We start from the raw sequence: 19974 nt of genomic DNA, 5'->3' as shown, positions 1-19974 counted from the left end.
ACATATACCAGGCATTTTGCTAATTGTTCTCTATGCGACTTCTTATATTACATCTCAGTACATCTCAGTACATTCACTGTACTCATAGATTTGAAAAACGGACCGGACTAGGTTGTTTGGAAGACTCTGAACCACTGCTCTGAGCTTCAGTTTGTTTTTTTGACATAGTGATTCTTGCTCTTGATTTACGGGGTTATTCTGAGGATTATTTGAAGTAATGATATGAAAGCATATTGAAAAGTAGAACACGCCCTGCTATAGTGTTATAAAAAAAATTAAAAAAAGAAAATCCAAAATAAACAGTTACTGTGATGTCTGTCTCACTTACTCCGCACCCGTTTCTTTAAGGCGCTGAGCAGAAGAGGATGAAAGCGGCCCGGTGCCCGCGCGCAGCAGCCGGAGAGTCGGTGACGCAGGTGTGCGGCCGCACAGCCAACCTCCGCGGGAGCCCGGGCAAGGGCCCAGAGGCGGCCCAGCGCCGCGCGCCACGCCGTGCGCCCCATGCCCAGCGCCCCCAGCGTCTCCAGCCACAGGTAACCCCGCCCAGCGCCCCGTGTACGTCCCCTCCCCGCGCCCCGCCCCTCCGCCCTGCGCGCCCCGCCCCCCTCCCCTGCACCCCCTACGCCCCGCCCCCCGCGCCCCAACGGCGCTCGGGCCCCGCCCCGCGCGCCCCTCGCCTGCATCTCGCTGGGTCTGTTGCCGAGCAAGCGTCGCGCCGCCGGCAGCTCCGGGACCTCGGGCGCACTGAGGCAGGTGTGGGAACGCACGGGGCGAGCCCTGCGGACCCGCGGTGGGAGCCCGCGGCCCGAGGCCGGCGCGGGGCTGGGCCTCCGGGACCGGAGCAGGCGGCTGCGCAGGCAGGTGGGGGCCAGGCAGCCGGGCCCCGTGTCACCTCCGCGCTGCGGCGTCTGTGCTTCCGTTCGTTGCTGTTCCCGGCCCTGCGAGCTGCAGCCCCCTTGCCCTTTTAGGAACGCAGGTTTACCTCTTGAGAAAATGGTATACTGGAAATTATTTATTTGCTGGAAAATTACCATTACCTAAGGCCCATGTATTAAATCGTAGGGGCTGCTCCCTTCCTAGTTTGCTGCTGTAGATTTTTAAAAACCCGTCTTATTTAAAAATGTAACTTAAGATGGAAAATTTAACATGCAAACAGCCACTGATGACATTGTGGTAATAATGAATTTAACATTAATGAACAAGTATTAAACATGTTTTAATGCTAATTTTTTGGGGGAGGGAGGTTAACTATTCAGTGATAGCTTTGAAGTTAAAAATCAGTCAATGGATGAAATATTTTGCTCCCAGTGATGGACTGCAGCTACTATTGTTGTGTGTTGGGCCATACAGAACAATGTTGTATACGTGTTTTATGTGTAAGTATTTATACTACAACTTAAAAGAACTGTTCTTGGCCAGTAACTAATGTCTGTCGTTAGGTCGTTAGCTGTGTGGTTCTCGGTGTCTTTCACTTTCAGTGTGGCTCAGGCTCCTTGTGTGCAGGAGGCAGCAGCCACTGTGCCCTCTAGGAGTTGATGCTTTTTCCGCTTTAACGATAGTTAATGAATGAAAGATTATTCTGCCACAAAGCACACAGTTTGTGTTTTATTTCAGGTAGAGGCGCTCTGATTTTGGGGAGCACAAGCCAACCTTCATACCGGTCTCTGTCTTTAAAAGGTGAGAAAATGACCCAGTGATATTCCCCTGAATCCAAGCTACCAACAATTTTTCTTCTTTTTTAAAATATAAAAGTAGTGAATTTAAATCTAAAAGGAAGCCCTTGTTATAGGACATTGTTAACTTATAGGGTCTTCTGTGTGCATGTGTTTGTCTTCTTTTTTAAAAAAATTGTGGCAAAACCTACATAACATAAATTTTACTGTTTTTAAGTGCACAGTTCAGTGGCATTAAGTACATTCACATTGTTCTGCAACCATCACCACCATCCATTTTCAGAGCTCTTTCCTCTTTCCAAATGAAAACTCAACATCCATTAAATAATAACTGTCCATTCCCCCAACCCCAGGCCTTGGCACTCACCGTCCCACTTCTGTCTCTATGGAATTGACTTCTGTAGGGTCCTCATATATAAATTTATTTATTTGTTTATTTTTGGCTGCGTTGGGTCTTTGTTGTTGCGCACAGGCTTTCTCTAATTGCGTTGAGCTGGGGCTACTCTTTGCTGGGGCAGGCGAGCTTCTTATTGAGGTGGCTTCTCTTGTTGCGGAGCCTGGGCTCTAGGCGCGCGGGCTTCAGTAGTTGTGGCACGTGAGCTCAGTAGTTGTGCCTCGTGGGCTCTAGAGCCCAGGCTCAGTAGTTGTGGCACATGGGCTTAGTTGCTCTGCGGCATGTGGGATCTTCCCGGACTAGGGCTCAAACCCGTGTCCCATGCATTGGCAGGCGGATTCTTAAGCACTGAGCCACCAGGGAAGTCCAAGGGCCCTCATATAAATTAGATCGTACAGTATTTGTTGTTGTGTGTCTGGCTTATTTCACTCAGCATACTGTCCTCAGGGTTCATCCATGTTGTGGCCTGTGTCAGAATTTCTTTCCTTTTTCAAGGGTTGAATAATATTCCATTGTAATTAGATGTTCATGCAACATTTTGTATATTCATGATTCATCCATCAGTGGACACTTGGGTTGCTTCCACCTTTTGGCTATTGTGAATCGTATTGCAGTGAAATTAGTGTACAAATATCTGAGTCTGTTCTTCCAATACGTTTGGGTATGTACCCAGAAGTGGGATTGCTGGATCATGTAGTTCTATTTGTAATTTGGGAGGGAACCACCATACTGTTTTCCACAGTGGCTGCACCATTTTACATTCCCACCAATAGTTCACAAGGATTCCAATTGCTCCACGTCCTCGTCAGCACTTGTTATTTTCTGTTTGTTCTGTTTTGTTTTTGATAATAACCATCCTGTCCCTTTTTTATTTGTTTTGTTTTGAGTGACTTGCGTGAGGTCACACACTGGGAAATAACACACTGGGGTGTGAGCTTCCCTGACTCTTGGGATCACCCGGGCCCCAGACATTAGGGGAGACCCCAGGAGCTCCAGGCGCTTCTGTGTCCTTCCCTTTTAGAAGAAAGTGTTTTCTCCAAAGAGACTGGGGAAGACTGTCATCACTTCCCTCCAACCAGAGAGCTGCCCGCGCTCTTCCTCTGTTTGAGTCCCACACCGGGACTGGTGAGAGGACGGTTCTGGGCGCACGTTTGCCAGCCTTTACGTTCCCACCTGGCTCCCACTCAGAGGAGCAGGAAGAGCCTCTGTCCTTTTCCCTCTTGTGTCTCTGATGAGGGTAGACTGTTGTGCATTTAAAGAGAGATGATGGACCGAAACAGCCACGCTGTGTGTTTGTAATTCTAAAATGCCCGGGAAAATAAATAAAACTAAACGTAAGCCATTAAGTCCACACACATTTATTGAGCACCTACTGTTTGCAGGCACCAAGTGGGCATGAGAGGGGGGACATGAAGATAAATGGGCTGGGTTCCTGTGCAGGGAGCGGAGAGCCTAGTGCAGTAGGAAGTATTGTTGATGTCGTGGCCAGTGCACACAGACACATGTACAGAAAAACGGAGCTCAAAGCTTTACTCTGCCTTTCCTCCACAGTGTGCCCTACAGGCTTGTCTTTTCTGTTTTATTTTATTCTATTTTATTTTTAAAAATTTGGGTCAGAAACCACCAAACTGATTTTATAAACCAGTGATGAGTCTCTTCTAGCTTTTTGAAAAATTCTGGGATGATAGTGTTATCGAACCAAACTTGGGTCTAATCTACTGACACCAGATTGTGGTGAAGGAAAATGCGGTATTTATTGGAAAGGCGCCAATACAAGGAGGACAAGTGGCTCGTGCTCTAAAACCCCAAACTGCCCGAAGGTTTTTCAGAGAAAAGTTTTTATAGGCAAAACTTGGGGGGAGGGTGCAGGATGTGTGGCTTTGTTCTGTTTGGTTGGTGGTGAGGTAGCAGGGCGGGGCTCCAGGAATCTTGTGCTCAGCCTGAAGTTGCCATCCTCCACCTGGTGGGAGCCTTAGTTCTGCAGAAGAGCTCAAAGTCATTATTACTTGTATCTCTTGAGGGGGAACCAGGACCCTGCCCCAAGGCTGCACTATTGTTTCTTGACTGTTACTTCCTTGTCTCTGCATTCCTTCCCTTTCCTGATTAGTAACTGTTTGAATCTGCCCTTTGGGACTCGGGAAAGGTCAAGGAGGTTGGGTGAAGCCTATTTTCTACAAACGAGAAGTGGGGCACACAGAAAGGCCTTGTACCAGAGTGGGCCCCATAGGGTCCTGCTCCATTTCAGTAGATGTTACTGAGCTGTTTTTTTTACTGTTGTCGTCTGTGTTGTCAGGAATAAGAAGTGTGTGTGTAGTAGAAATCAAAATACCAAGATTCAGCCCTGTAGGGGTCAGCAGGGCCTCTTACATGTAGACAAGCCAGGAGGGGTCCTAGACCTGTGAGTCTGCCCCTTCATCCGAGGCCAGACTGAGCTGTGTCGGGAGCCTGAATGGCTTTCCTGCTGGGTTAAATTTGATGAGCTTAATAAAACTGACAAATTGAACTTGGGGAATGAAAACAATAACATTTTATTAATTTTGCCTTTTGAGCCCAAACCTTCTAATGCAGAGGAAAGCTTCTAATATGGACAGAATTATTCATCATTAATCCCAAGAAGGCAACACACAGAATATAGTCTTTATCATAACCTCCCACTTCCTCCTCTTACAGGCTGGTGATACAGATGGATAAACACATCTTTTCCGTGTGTTTATTGATCAGGCGGGAGGGGACGGTGGCATCTGGGCCCGGGAGGGACCAGACCCCCTGTCGCTTAGTCTAGGAAAGGACACGTTTTCTCTCCATTCGCCTGTGAGAGCCTGGACGTGGAAGGGACAGTAGCATTTGGTGGTTCAAGCTGTGGCTGTGTTACCGGAAGGGGAACCCCTTCCAGGGCCCAAGGGTGGGGTCTTTAACACTCAGAAATGAATTGTCCGAGGAGACACATGTGCTGATGAAGCAGAAGACTTTACTTTAGTGGGAAGAGGCACCCAGGTGGAGAGCAGCAGGGTAAGGGAACCCAGGAGACCTGCTCTGCCACATGCTTGTAGTCGCAGGGTTTATGGTAATGGGTTTAGCTCCCTAGGTCATCTATGGCCAGTCATTTTGCTTGTGCCTGTATTTGGTCCAATTCCTGGCAGTGCAGGCATCTCAGTCAAGATGGATTCCAGCGTGAGGTTTCTGAGAGGTTGGCAGGACATATTGTAGGCTGGCGTCTCCTGCCTTCTTCTGGGCTCTCCCTAATTCTTCTGGCTGTCGGTAGCTTGTCTGTCAGTCTGTGTTCCTTATCAGGACCTCCTGTTGTAAGATAAATCATGGAAGCGGTCATTATCCTCCCTGGGCAGGGCGGGCAGTTTCAGTCAGTGGTTCCCTAACAGCTGTGGGGATCTTAAGTCACTGGTTTTTATTATGGTTGAGATAAAACATAAGGTTTACTTTTAGTGAGGCAAGGGTCTGGGGGCTTCAGGTGTGAAGCGTTAGAAGCACCACGTAGTGAATGAATGGAGAAGCAGGGTCCCCCCTTCCCCTGACCTGCTGGGTTCCACTGACCGAGCCTGTGGAAATCCCTCAGGGTGTGAGCTTGACTCTAATCTTGTCCTGAGAAGCCTGCCTCATAGGGATGAAATAAAATTCATATTTTATGGCAAGACGAGAAAACCTTAGATACAAAATTTTTCTCTGCCCGTTTGGGCCTCCTCCCCGCCTTTAGTGTGTGCTGTGCACCTGCACTGACCAGCCCTCCTTACTTAGAGAGGGCCTTACTTCTTCATCTCATCAAGGGTCACAGCTCCTTACGGGGTGACCTTCCTTCCTCAACTTGTAAGGGACCGAGACGGCCCACCGCCCACTGCTCGTACGTGCAGGTCTGGATTGTGTAAACTGTCAGTGATACATTTGATGTGTGACCCTTTGTCTCAGAAACAAAAGACCATCTCCCAGGTTGGCTTGAATAAAATTTTCCATTTTTTCCTTAGATCGACTGTTGGTTAATCTTACTGTCAACAATAGAAAGACTTACTTTAAAAAAAAACAAAAAACACTTTTGTGAACATTTCTGTCAATCTCCGCGTGTGCAGTGGGGGCAGGTGCTGTGACCCCGCGAGGCCCAGGGAGGGTCGGGGACTTGCCGAGGTCCCCCAGCAGAGCTGCGGTCGATTCTCACAGATCTGACGGAGGATGCAACACCGGAAGAAGAGCCCGGGCTGCTCCGTCTTGCTCTTTCCTGCCCCGCCGGCCACAGGGTAGTGACTGGTTGCCCATGGCTGCAGGTTCCCTCGAGCTGGGCCAGGAAGTGAGCAGCAGCCAGGTCCCTGAGGCCGGCCGCAGGCTGGGAGCGAGCAGAGGGCCGTAGGAAGCAGCCGTGGTGGAAGTGACGTCTGGGCCCCTAGCGTGGGGCTCAGAGCCGCGCCTGGCCTGGTTCCCCTGCTGCGTCAGCCCTGAACACTGCCTTCACTTCAGAGGTCAAGGGGGTGGGCTGTGGCCATGACGTTGCAGACAGCATTGGGAACACGACTTTGATGGATGGTACGGTGAGTTCTGGAAAGAGGAAGAAAAGCAGTTTCCAAGCTTTGAGCAAAAGGAATTCTGTTTGAAAGATTTGGTGTCAGAAGCTGTCAAATATGGTTTTTACTCTGATGGCGAGTTCTATTTTTTTAATGATCACATTATACCGGGTTCACGTGGTATTGGGGTTTTCTCCAGAAAATGTGTCTCAACAGCCTCTGGCTGGCCTGCTGCCCCCCTTCTTTCCTTTCTTCCCCTTCCCTCCCTCCTTCCTTCTAAGTCCTCTGGTTTGTTTGTTTAGGGCAGAAAGAACACAGAAGCCCGAGGAAGGGCCAGGGCTCGTGACCTCTGACCCGTTTGCCTGGGCCCTTATCTAAGCTGACAGCCGTGGGGCATAGGGCAGGCTGGGAGGGGTCCCCGTGCCCACAGTGCAAACCCACGGTGTCTCTGCTTGTCCTTGTGCTCCTGTGTCCTCCCCCGGGGGCGTGACCTCCCTGTGCTCCGAGGTCTCTGTCACCATGCCGTGGGGAACAAGGTTCTCTGACGGAGCAGTGGGCGTGGAGGAGCCATTTAACTTGTCCTTAGCGTTTTCTCGTTGGGAAACTGGGACCCACAGAGCGAAGGCTGCTGACAGAAGGCTCCAGACCAGCCCCAGGGCTGGGGCTCCCTCCCTCCCATCCTCGTGGGCGGGGACATTAGGGTCTAGCAAGTTTCAGCTGCTGTTTTGGCCTTGGCTTTCAGGATTTTAGGAGATTCTAGGACTTTGAAAGAAAATGCGACAGTGAGAGCAAGTGGTGTTGGTACATTGGAATGAGTCCAGGCTGAGGAGGCTGATGGTGTTGAGAGGGTTCGTTACTCCTTCGAGTCCCTTCGCTTTTCCCTCTTTTATCAGCGAGCAGAGAGTCCGTGCCCCGAGTCACACTGATGGTTGTCCACGTCTGAGGTGGGACCGTGATGAGTGCATGGCAGCAAAAAGGACTTGCTCCTCCTCCTCGTGCCATCCGAGGAAGCGCTGGCCATGTGGGCAGAAGTTCGCATGGGGTGACCACACGTCACGAGGCGGCGCTACCACCCTCAGAGCCGCTCTGCACTCTCCTTAGAGAAAACGGGTGGGGAGGACAGTCCAGGTCAGAGGGGAAGGGCCGGCTCCCATCACCGACGGCCCAGACCTGTGGGTAAAGCTGTCGTGTGTCGTGCGTCTTCTGTGATCCCAGGTCACATGCGTGGCTGCCTGTGACCTCTGTGTCCCAAGGGACGTGTTTAAAATCTAGCCTTTGAGTCCTGCTCCCTCTCCCATCAGGTACTTACTATAAACAGTGCGGCTCGCGGGCAGACACGGGAGTGGACGGGAGGTGGGAAGCACCTGCCCGTCATTTCCTCGTTTCTAAAAAGCCGCCTGTGGAGGTGAGTCCTGAGCAGTGCAGCCCCACAGCCGTCAGCATGATTTCAGTCTTCGCAAGCAGGCTTCCTCATTGATCAGTTGCTGGTATTTTCAATGCTGGGTTGTGTTTTAAGCTTTTGTTTAATGGCTCAACATACACGTTTGCCCCTGTTTGTTTTTAGGTGAGGTTTTGCTGTTTTTCCGCGTCTTAGGGGTTGCGTGTTATAAACCCCACTGTGGAGTAGGCTGGGCTTTTACAGGTGGAGGTGCGAACATTCTGGAAGCCGGACTTTGTGGCGATTGTTTTAAGCCCTGAAAGAATGAGTGTCCTTGTCCCTTTGGTTGTCAACCATATGAAGGTTCCTAGATCCATCCTAGAAAATCACCTCCCTGGAAAGGACTCTCTGTATTTATTGGCTCAGTTAGGATCCATGGTGGGTGTCTCCACAGCTCCCCCTGCCTTCTGGAGCTTCTCCCGAGTCTGAGCTCTCTGTGGCCTCCAGGTCACCACCTGTTGTAGGATCCTGGTCTTGAGCACTAGTGGAGGAACCTGAAGTGGAAGGCCACCTCTCAAAACCCACCTCAGGCCACCCTTTCATCAGCATTCTCGTCAGGTGTGTCAAAAATGGATGCAGAGTTCATCTACGATTCAGATGAACCCGTGAACATTTGCAAGGTTCCCGAAGAGAGACAACCGCACGTAAATGTCTTATAAAGGAAGGCCATCTAGTGTTTAAGGCTGATGTGCATGAGGTGAAAACTCATGTTTGTGAGAATGTGTGTAACCCAACGCAGTGTTCATGCCTGTGGCTGCATCAGACCCCAACCCTGAGCCAGCGAGGAAGCACCTTGTCTGTGAATGTCTACTTCTTTTGTGGAAGAGCCATGTAGAAAAGTGGAGAATTCACACCAAAGGCAACACGTTACATGGGGCTATGGCCTGTTGATTTTTGAGGAGGTGGGCGGGGCATCCTTTTGGGAGTCAAGTGGCACCTGCTTGCTAATTGTTGACTTTTCCTGTTATGTCTCGCACCTTAAACATCCTTCCCTAGACTCCCTCCATCTCATGATTTCTAAAGTAGTAATAAAACTTCGTCATCTTGGTGAGAAGATCATTCTAGTAGCGCTATCCTGTCACGTGGAGGCGTAGAGACCGCCTAGGAAGCCACTGTTTGCCTTATCTGTAAGTCATGTGGTGGGTCGTCCTTGTGAAAGTACAGGACAGTCCTGTTTATCTGGGAAGGTGATAGGGTTCTGGAACTTGCTAGTTCTTAATGGAGGGCTAGTGACAGTGGCTTGTTAAGGGACACACATCACCCGGTCCTCTTCCTTTCCCTGCAGGTACTCGGCTAAGACACCAGCACCAGCTGCACCTGGCCAGGAGTCTAGTTTCCTTGTGGGAAGTCTCGTGGATTTGACCTGGCTGCTGCACCCCCAGGCAGGGACATGGCTGCAGGGGACATGGCCTCGACCCGGCTGGGGGCCGGGAGGCAGCACCTCCGTCCACTGAAGAGGAGGGGCTTGGTGCTGCTGAGACTCACGGCCATCGTCTTTGCTGTGCTTCTCTTTTGTGAATTTCTAATCTATTACCTAGTGATCTTCCGGTGCAGTTGGCCTGCAGTGAAAACTCCTGCGGATGCCGGTGGACTCGGGACCCCTGAGCCTGTGCTCAGGGTCATGTTCTTGGCTGACAGCCACCTGCTCGGGGCTGTGAGAGGCCACTGGCTGGACAAATTACGGAGGTAAGGGCTGGTCAAATTATGGAGGGTTTTCTGCGGGTCCGTAGGCTGGAGGCTTGTCAGCCTCTCCCCACGGGTTGGGCCTCACGGCTTTAGGGACGCGTTCGTTATTTTTCTCCTCAAAGAAGGACGTTTGAGGCATTTGGCTTTTCCTTTAACTTACTATTTACTGAGTGCCTGTTACATACAAGGACCCAGGATTGTGAGTTGTGTGTGGGTTTGAGTCCTGTGGCTCTGGACTAGTTATCAGGCCTCTGAGCTCCTTTTTCTCCCCGTCTGCAAGTGGGTTCATACGGGAAACCTCACGGGCCATGTGGACGAGGTCCGCGGAGGGGTCTCCCTCTCCCCCCTCACCTCTCTGGTGTGAAATTTTGAGCCCTTGGGTTTGCCCCTCTGGGAGACTGGAGGAGGAGCAGATTTGTGGTTGTTCCCCTGGGGACAGCTTAGACCTGCTTGGCTTAGTTTGTTTTCTCATTGGAAGGCTTTTAAAAATGTTATTTAAAATACAAAATTTTTTAAAATTAATTATTTATTTATTTTTGGTTGTGCTGGGTCTTAGTTGTGGCAGACGGGCTCCTTAGTTGCGGCTTGTGGGCTCCTTAGTTGCAGCTCGCTGGCTCCTTTAGTTGCGACACGTGTGCTCCTTAGTTGCGGCTCGTGGCCTCCTTAGTTGTGGCTCACCGGCTCCTTAGTTGCGGCTCACGGGCTCCTTAGTTGTGGCATGCGAACTCTTAGTTGCGGCATGCATGTGGGATCTAGTTCCCTGACCAGGGATCGAACCCGCATCCCCTGCATTGGGAGGTGGATTCTTAACCATTGTGCCACCAGGGAAGTTCCTAAAAATGTTATTTTTAACTGTGGTAAAATGCAAATAATGTAAAACTTACCATCTTAACCATTTTTAAGTGCACAGCTTGGTGGCATTAAGCACATTCACAGCACTGTCCAGCTGTCACCCCATCCATGCCCAGAACCTCATCATCTTCCCCAGCTGAGACTCTGTCCCCACTGAACACTGACTTCCCCTCCCCTCCCCCAGCCCCTGGTTCCCCACCATCTACTTCTGTCTCCAGCAACTTGACTGCTCTGTGTCCCTCAGTAAGTGGGTCCCACATTGTTTGTCCTTTTGTGTCTGACTTGATTCACTGAGTGGAACGTCCTCCAGGTCCACCCGTGTGGTGGCAGGTAGCAGGATCTCCTTCCTTTTTGAGGCTGTGTTTTACTCTGCTGTCTAGATGGACCACATTCTGTTTCTCTGTCATCTGTTCCTGGACACTGGGTTGCTTCCACCCTTTGGCCTTTGTGCTTGATGCCATGAAGGCGATTGATGGGGGTGCTTCCTGCCCTGGTGGCCCTGTCCCTGGCACCTTTTCGTCACCGTGGCTTCATTTGTGCCTCCCTGGACAGGCTTTTACTCCTGTGGGCGGGAATGTCCTCCAGTTCTTGGGATGTTCCCAGGGTGGGTGAAGGAGGCGGGATGGACGGGGGGGCTGCTGTACCTTCTTCCTCAGAGTTTTAAACCCCAGGAGGCATGAGCTAGACCAGGGCTAGGGCGAGGCCCAGGTTCTCTGTTTGGGCCTCACCTAGGGAGCCTTGTTTATGAGCAGTCCCGTGAGCAGCCTGCCCTGTCCTCCTGCTGTTGCTACTACACGCTTTCCTCGCCAGGGTGAATAACAGTAAATCAGGGCAAACCGAGATGTGTATTTGTGAGGCGTCCTGGGTGAAGCGGTGGCCACGCAGAGAGGTTTCTTGGCCTCAGTCTCCCCCTGACGGACAGTCACCGTCCCCTCTATTGTGCACCGGACGTAACGCCTGCTTTGGGAGGGGAGAGGAGCTGGGATCGCAGGAGAGTGGTGGAGTCGGAGTTGGCCAGGGAGCTGGAGGCGGGGCAGGCACTGCCAATTTGAAGTCCCACCTGTGTGGGTGCCGTGCCCGCTCGCTTCATCCCGTGACTATCTGTGAAAGCAGATTTCACTGTCTCGTTGACCACAGGGAAACCAGGAATCAAAGACAGTAGGCAGCGTTGGCGAGGCGACCACGGGTTACTGGGGGGCGCCGTGTTGGGCTGTGGCCTGTTGGGCTGCAGACCCGAGCTCTGAGCGGTCGTCTTCCTCCGGGGTGGTTGCTGGTACGTCTGGAGTCGACAGGACTTAGTTCTGATGCTGGGCTGTGTCTCTCGTCTCCCCCAAGAAGCCCTGTGCTGCATCTCCTCCGTGTGTCCGTCGGCATTGGCGTCTTTGGAAGCCACATCCAGGCCTCCCAGGCCCCTGGGCTCTGGTGAAGGAGGGACAGCTTCACGTGCAGGGTGGGGCTGGTCTGAGGGTCCCGCCCAGGGAGGCAGTCCTTGCGGTGGTGGGAGGGACAGCCTGACAGTCCCCTGGTGCCTTTGCCCTCTCAGTGAAGCAGGTGGGGACCCTGGCTCTTCCAAGCAAGGGGGGCCATGGAAGAAGGAGCGGGGACGTTTTAGTTCACATGTTAAACGGCCCATCAGACCATCCGCTGGATGTAGCTCCGCCCGACAAGCGGATTGACCCTTCCTTTCCTCTTGGCCTCCAGGGAGTGGCAGATGGAGCGAGCCTTCCAGACGGCCCTGTGGCTGCTGCAGCCCGAAGTCGTCTTCATCCTGGGAGACATCTTCGACGAAGGGAAGTGGAGCTCCTCCCAGGTGGGACCCTGCGACCCTGGCGCCCTGGTCCTGTGCTGAGGTCCAGCACAGGAAGCCCAGGGGGTCGTGGAGCCCTGGCCGTGGGTCGGAGGTTCCAGCATGAACAGTGTGTGGCCTGTCCTGATGTCTTTGGACTCTGTGTCAATGACAGTCCTGAGTTAGGTCGGCCCATCTTAGGTTTGTCTGTGTAGGAGACACCTGGGTTAGCCAGACGCTTCCCGCGAAGCTCTCGGAAGGGGAAAAGTAAGCAAGAGGGAAGCGTTTCAGTTGTCCCCGGAGTTACAGAGTACATGCTGAAACGTAGCTTGAGTTTAGGCTCTTAAAATATAATGGCTACATCATGAGATTGTGCTATGTACAGGTTACTTGCTTTCCTCTCATTTTCCTTCCTCTGAGGAAGGTAGGGGGAGCTGGGCCCTGGTGGGAGGTTCCTTAGCCCTCGGGCCCGAGACCGGGTGATGTGAACCTTTCCACAAACCAGAGAGAAAGGCCCTTCTCACCTTGGCTGTCAGAATGCTTTTGCCTACTACATTCCTGGGATTAATGGGGGGGAAAAAAAAAAAAAGCTGTTCTTGCTGCTTTGTTAAAAATGTTCTGTCACTAATGGTTTTGGAAGGTTGTTGTTTTTTTTTTTGGCTGCGCCGTGCAGCATGTGGGATCTCAGTTCCCCAACCAGAGATCGAACCCGCGCCCCCTGCACTGGGAGTGCAGTCTTAACCAACTGGACCACCAGGGAAGTCCCCTGGAAGATATTTTTAAAAATTCATTGAAATTTCCCAGGACGGTCCTAAGCTGTACAAAGAAAGTCTTGGTCCAGGTATGATAGAAACCCAGTGTTCATAGGGTTGCAGTGTTTGTTGTGATCTAGTGCAGAACTAATTATGAAATAATGGAAATGCTGTATGTAAAAAGCAACTAGTTATAAAATGAGGTTGGATATAGATGTTGGTTTTGCAAATCAAGGGGAACATTTTATCTTTTTCTAATTTTATGTTATTCTAACCTTAAGTATTATTTGTTAAAGTCTTTGTAAATGTATTGAAGGAATCTCTATCCAGCTTATTTCCCTAGGTTGGGCCAAATTTAAAACTTTTAGGATAAAGTTGACTACTATTCAACTGGGTATCGTCCAGCCTGGCGTGTTTGTCCAGTTTACGTTTTTAGGCTTAATAAAAATAAGAACTAAACAAGCATCATTCTCAAGCTTTATCAGTTAAAGTCAGAAAAGTCTTGAGAGATTTGTTGGACTTTGTCTTTCCCCCAGGTCTCATTGGGCCCTAACCCCCCGTCCAGCCTCAGGGAGTGTGACCCCGCAGGAGCTGCTGGTCCTCATCCTGGGGGGACACACAGTGTACTTGACGTTTCTGCAGAGCCCGTTCTTAGGACATGCCCAGATCTGCGGGCATCCTCACTCAGCCTGGGGTCCGTGCGTGGCCGTCAGGTGACCTTGAAGTAGTGGGTGTATGAAGCAGGTGGTTTGGGGAGATAACACCATTTCATTAAAATTTGGCATCAAATTAAATAGTTAAAATATTAAGTTAGTTTTGGGAAAAGAATGTTAGAAATTCCGCATGTTGGCTTTATGAACGTCTGATCTGGGTGGGAGTGACCTCCTCACCCTCAAAACAGGGCAGGGAAGGCTCCTGGGCCACAGCGGTGGTGCTTCTCCCTGCAGGCCTGGGCGGACGACGTAGGGCGCTTCTGGAAGATCTTCCGACACCCGCCCCATGTGCAGTTGAGGGCCGTGGCTGGCAACCATGACATCGGCTTCCATTACCAGTGAGTGGTCACGGGAGGCCCTTGTGCACGGCTGTGCCTTCCTGCCTGCCCAGCCTGTGGGGCCTTACCTGTGCGGTCAGGTGGCGGGGCTCCACGCGGGCGGGACTGCTGTCCTGCACATCATATGCCTGCCCCACAGCTGATCTGTATGTGCCCTGGAGTGATTCTAACTTGAAACTTATATTTCGTGGCCCGTTTTCTTTGGGAATCAGAAAACAAGACGATTTGGGCTTTATTAGCTAATGTTCACACAGTGCTTCTGACGTTCCAGCCTGTTAGAAGCACTGTACTTCTGTACATTTAATCTCTTATTTTACCTATTATTTTTTATTACTTTACCCACTGTACCAGTGAGGAAGCTGGGGCCCTAGGGACGAAGCCGCTAGCCCCAGGCTCCAGGCCCTGGGCTGGTCAGTGGTGGGGCAGTGGGGGTGGCACCTTGCCCACCTGGGGCCCCTGGGAGCTCAGAACGAAGGGTGCTGGTCGAGCCCTCAGGTCCCGGAAGTTACTTTCTGTGTTCATGATACTTCTTAAGACGTTTTAAAATGGCTCGTTCTGAAAACTTTCTTTTTACAATTGAACGTAGGATGAACACATACAAAATAAAACGATTTGAGAAAGTTTTCAACCCTGAAAGGCTGTTTTCTTGGAAAGGAATTAAGTGAGTATTATCTGTGAATTCTTATGAAGACCCCTAGAACTTGAATTTCCTTAAGAAAGTTTAAACACGATGGTCATGTCCCAGATCATTGGATTAATCGGCTTCTCATCTCTAAATTCTTTAAATGTCAGGCACCTTCTTCGTGCCCGGTGGATGTGCATGTGGGAAAGGAAGGCACATGTAGTGGGTGTCTCTGATGGTGCACTAGAGGGAAGGGGGCCCAGGGAACCACAGCTGGCCTTGTTGTCAATCCCAGTTTGGGCTCCTCCGGCCCAGCTAGCTCTGCAGCACCCCTACCCCCCGCCAGGTTTTAGGCTCTGCTCTGTCGTCTTATTTCACGTCATCTCCAAAGGGAGCCAGGGTGTGTGGGTGGGTCTTTGTCTCCCCATTTTACAGCCGAGGTCCAGGCACACGAGGTAAGACGCCCAGCGTGGCGGTCACCTGGAACCTCTCACACGTTCGGGGTGGAAAGCCTTTACCGTGTCTTGGACTCACCCAGAGATGCTGTTTTGTCCTCTTAGCATCGTCTGCACCTGCAGACACAGCACAGCCGGGCTGAGACTTACAGCTGTGCTGGGGTTTCTTCCCTGTGGGTGTGTAGCTTCTGTGTCCCAGGGACACAGTCGCCAGCGGACTGCACAGGTGGCCCATGGCTGATCTCCTGCCCTTGCCTCAGTTTCGTGATGGTTAACAGCGTCGCACTGGAAGGGGACGGCTGTGACATCTGCTCTGGAGCAGAGGCTGAGCTCCTGGAAATCTCTCACCGGCTGAACTGCTCCCGGGAGGTAGGACCCCACACCCTCCCACCCCCAGGGCATGGCCTCCCCGCCTTCCCTCCCCACCGTCCACCGTCCAGTGAAGGCGGGGGTGTGAGTTAAGGGCCTGACCTCTGACCAGCAGGAGCATCGCCCCCAAGAGTGTGGAGACGGGCAGCGGCTGCCGGCCTCGGCCCCCATCCTCCTGCAGGTGAGGGGGTCCCCGCCCGTGTTTGGAGGAAGCGTCCAGGGTCTTATGGTCCCCTGACTCCTCTCTGACCCTGGACAGCACTTCCCGCTTTACCGGAGAAATGACGCCAACTGCTCCGGGGAGGACGCGGCACCCCCCGACGAGAAGTACACCCCCTTCAAGGAGCGCTATGATGTGCTCTCCCAGGAGGCCTCGAGGAAGGTTTGCTGCCTCCGGGACGCAGGGACGTGGGGACACAGGGACGCGGGGTGGGACAGGCAGTGCCTGTACAGCTGTTTCATCCTCCCCCCCCCACCCCCTCCCAGGAAACCCACTTCTGTTCCCTAAGATCTAGTTAATAATGTTCTCAGCTATTCTTTATTCTGTTTTCCCATCACCACGTACTTGGGAAGGTGAATGACACTTAGAGTTAAGTTTTTAGGGACTTAATTAGAATGTGCTTTCTTTTTTTTTTTTTTTTTAAGATATGTGAGGTACATCCTTAACTTTTTTTTTAAAATTTTATTTATTTATTTATTTACTTATGGCTGTGTTGCGTCTTCATTTCTGCGCGAGGGCTCTCTATAGCTGTGGCAAGTGGGGGCCACTCCTCATCGCGGTGCGCGGGCCTCTCACTATCGCGGCCTCTCTTGTTGCGGAGCACAGGCTCCAGACGCGCAGGCTCAGCAATTGTGGCTCAAGGGCCCAGTTGCTCCGCGGCACGTGGGATCCTCCCAGACCAGGGCCCGAACCCGTGTGCCCCGCATTGGCAGGCAGATTCTCAACCACTGCGCCACCAGGGAAGCCCCCTAGAATGTGCTTTCTTAAGTGTGTGTGTCTGTATGTGTACATTCACACGAATATTTATATACTATGTGGTGTATGTAATATGCAAAGCAAAATATAAGTACATTTATGAAGTAGATTTATAAAAATATTTATAAAGAGAAAATATAATTAAAAATATGAAATCTGGGTTGAGAAGAATAGATTCTCCCTAAGAACCTGAGCTCAACTTTTGGTGGAGTCTAAACAGCCCAAAGGATTTTCAGGGCCGAGGGAAGCCTGCGGGGGCTTCGTGGTAGCCACGGGGCGGTGGCCGCGGGGTGGTGTCTGTGGTGGTGGCCCTGGGCCCCGGCTGCACTCTCCCCACCTCCGCTGTCACTGCAGCTGCTGTGGTGGCTCCGGCCGCGCCTGGTCCTCAGTGGCCACACGCACAGCGCCTGCGAGGTCCTGCACGGGGCCGGCGTCCTGGAGGTCAGCGTGCCATCTTTCAGTTGGAGGAACAGAAACAACCCCAGTTTCATCATGGTACGTGAACCTTTATTTTCGTCTCAAAGCTTTCATACGTATTTAAATCAACACAGTGATCAACTACTGAATTGCTGCAATCTGTGAAAATACACAGAAGCTGTAAACACCACCCCCCAGGCACACCAGCAGGAACACCTCTCAGGGGACAGTTGCGGCTGCGGGGGGACACCTCAAGGCGTCTCATCCTGTGTCCCTGCAGTGCCCTTGGGTACCAGCTCTGCCTGTTCCGTTTTCTAAGGAAGCAGGGTCATCTTGTGTTATTTTCCAAACATGCCCATTTGTTCTGACAGAAAAATGCTACAGCTCCTGCACGTTTATTAAAGATGTTAATTAGTGACGACCTGAAGCTTCAGCTCCTTTCTTTGACCCATGAGTCCAGCATCCAGGTCACAGTGCTTTCATGTCAGGGGCTTTTACTTCATAACAAGATGGGGGAAAACCTCCTGTTTTCAAATTCAAAGTAAATGAACGTTCCCCACTGTCATTCCACATAGCAAAAACATCTACCAAAAAAAAAAAAAAGAAAAAAAAAGCCCACTGAGATGCCCCCAGCACACGTATTTCTGGTAATAGTTGCTTATTTCAGCATCAAGTGGCATGAAAAATAGCCGTGTCCTGCTTGTTCCTGGATGACCACTGATGCTAAGTCTCCAGGCCTCTCTGAACCCCTCTGCCATGTGCCCCCCTGGGTTTTAGAGGAACCCCCCGTGCCAGAGGCTAGATTCAGTGGAGGTCAGCTCCAGGTCGTGTGCACTCAGCACACTGGGACCCAGTGCTTGGGGGCGGGGGGGGTGGGGCTAAAGGCTGTGCCCTCGGTCTCAGGTGCCTCAAGCCCAGCGGCTGCCTTTCCTCGGTTGGGTCTGCGGGTTGGTGCTGTCATGGCAGCTAACGGTCTCGCTTACTCTCCAGGGCAGCATCACGCCCACAGAGTACGCCCTTGCCAAGTGCTACCTGCCCTGCGAGGACACGGTTCTGACCACGTACTGCACGGCGGCCGGGGGCCTAGTGCTCCTCACGTTAGTCCACGCTGGGCTTGTAGCCTCACCTTTTCATTTCGGTTGGAACATGCTCAGAAAATTTAAGACCACGTGAGTAGCAGGAGACGTTCTGCACTTAGTAGTAAGTCCCGAAGCCAACGAAACTGAACTTTAGGCAGTGCTTACGGAGGGCGAGACCAAAGTGGGCCATGGGCACAGCTCATAGGATCTGGGTTGCTGGTGCAGAGTCCTGCAGAATCAATAGTTGATTGTGCTGTTCTCACGCTGCAAAAATGGGACTTGTCTCTACAGCAGGTCTGTCTTCTCGTTTTATCAAATATATGTGTAATCAAAGATTGTATATGTACAGTGTGTAAAAGCTATGAATGTCATCACTTGCATGCACTAGACAGCCTTCCTTCCCCAAGACGGAGGGTTAGCTGTTCACAAATGCTGGGTTTGCTTCTGTCCTCCTATGAGTAGTTCTCAAGTTCTTATATTTTATAAAGCTGTATACTTAAAATAAAATACAGATGCTACAAGCAGGAATACATTGTTCTCAAGACTTCTGTATTTCTGTGCTAAATTAATGGAATCAGATTTTTATTAATTTATTTTTTTTGGCCGTGCCACGTGGCATGCAGGATCTTAGTTCCCTGACCAGGGATCAAACTCGTGCCCCCTGCAGTGGAAGCACAGAGTCTTGACCACTGTACCGCCAGGGAAGTCCCTGGAATCAGATTTTTAGATGAGTGTAATTTTCTCTCCAGCAGACCAAGTTGTTAAATTTGAATTGAATGCCTGTCAGTGATCAAAAGAAACTTGAAAAATGGACAAGGAAGAGGCTTTTGGTATTTGAAAATAAATATGCCGTGGTAATTTTAAACCGGATAAAATGTATTCTTTTTGTGTTTTTTTCCATAAGAGTCTGGCTCTTCAATCAGACTTTTAAATAGGAAGTTTAGTTACAGCGGAATTGTTGAATAATAATGCATGTAAAAATATACAACTTCATTTTTTTTGGGTGTATGTGTGGGGCTGTAGCTCTTCAGATTTTCATGTTTTACTTTGAAAATGCAATGGAAACTGAAAATCATTTCCACTTCATATGTCTCAGTTCAACTGAGGGTTTTATGAAATAATCAAGGATGACAGGAACAGGAATTCGATGATAATGAAATAAAAAAAAATGTGATGGTGCATTGTCTGTAAAGTTGTCATCCTTTATTTCATGGAAGAGCAGTATTTAAATGTGGATGAGTTTACAAAGGATTATAAGATGCTGCTTTAAAGAGTAAACTTAAAAATATTAAAGACTAAAAGACGAAACGGAAGTTAATGCAGTAACGCAGGCTAGGCTGCCCCGTCTCTGCATTTGTGTCATTGAAATATAACCTTGGACAATTTAAAAGATTGTCTTTGACCTGAGAAAACCGCCCTCAAGGCCATGGATAGACAGAGAACGGCTTTCGAGGTCTTGAGCTGGATGTAACTCACGAGGCTGCATTTGCAAGTCTTTCAAGGTTGAGAAATAGCCATGTATTTTGACTTTGTATTTCAAATAAAGGTTTTGTAATGTTTCTTCTTCAAAAGGCAAATCACGTTCTATCCTTTGATTCTCCAAGGCCAGACACAAGCCTGGAACCCTTGTCTTTTTCTCGCTCTTTGTTTACGATGAGACCTGTGGTCAAGTAAGTGGTTCAAAAACTTTGACTAAGGGAATGGGTGACCTTGGAAAAGTCTTTAAATTGCCAGATAATTGAGAAACATGTTTTCTGGAGAGAAAAAATCCTTGGTTCCCTGAAAGAAGCTTGTGATGTGGGTGTGGCATTTTGTGAGATGTGGATGATTAATGTGTATCATTTATATTTATATAAATTTATATATATATATATATATATATATATATATATATATATTTATCAAGGAGTATTGTTAAAAAG

The 19974-nt window shown here is 50.3% G+C and overlaps 1 protein-coding gene across 16 annotated transcripts; it reads left to right on the top strand.

Annotated features, from left to right (window-relative positions):
- Positions 1–403: 403 nt before the first annotated feature.
- Positions 404–19860, top strand: MPPE1 (metallophosphoesterase 1). 16 transcript variants are annotated; one of them, XM_057527089.1, is made up of 14 exons: positions 404–533; positions 1615–1677; positions 8402–8565; positions 9004–9134; positions 9293–9693; positions 12247–12355; positions 13620–13796; positions 14031–14134; positions 14721–14795; positions 15397–15580; positions 15693–15761; positions 15840–15962; positions 16911–17051; positions 17964–19860. In XM_057527089.1, exons 5-14 carry the CDS (start codon positions 9398–9400, stop codon positions 18144–18146), a joined length of 1461 nt encoding a protein of 486 aa, XP_057383072.1. In that variant the 5' UTR covers positions 404–533; positions 1615–1677; positions 8402–8565; positions 9004–9134; positions 9293–9397; the 3' UTR covers positions 18147–19860. The 16 variants fall into 16 exon arrangements, with proteins under 16 accessions (XP_057383072.1, XP_057383071.1, XP_057383078.1 ...); XM_057527088.1 differs by lacking the exon at positions 8402–8565; XM_057527095.1 differs by lacking the exons at positions 404–533; positions 8402–8565 and adding an exon at positions 660–753 and having other exon boundaries at positions 15472–15580; positions 15696–15761.
- Positions 19861–19974: the final 114 nt, after the last annotated feature.

Source organism: Balaenoptera acutorostrata, chromosome 13 (genome assembly GCF_949987535.1).
Source record: "Balaenoptera acutorostrata chromosome 13, mBalAcu1.1, whole genome shotgun sequence".
Lineage (NCBI taxonomy): Eukaryota > Metazoa > Chordata > Mammalia > Artiodactyla > Balaenopteridae > Balaenoptera > Balaenoptera acutorostrata.
The sequence above is the reverse complement of the archived record's forward strand: the minus strand, read 5'-3'. Positions and strand labels throughout refer to the sequence as shown.

What these genes read in the sequence shown, in the direction of transcription:
- MPPE1 (XM_057527088.1), top strand. Translation starts at nt 9,398, where the DNA reads ATGGCTGCAGGGGACATGGCCTCGACCCGGCTGGGGGCCGGGAGGCAG. An exon ending in GGTCCGTGCGTGGCCGTCAG is followed by an intron (nt 13,797 to 14,030) that starts GTGACCTTGAAG and finishes TTCTCCCTGCAG; the next exon opens with GCCTGGGCGGACGACGTAGG. An exon ending in CCCAGGAGGCCTCGAGGAAG is followed by an intron (nt 15,963 to 16,910) that starts GTTTGCTGCCTC and finishes CTGTCACTGCAG; the next exon opens with CTGCTGTGGTGGCTCCGGCC.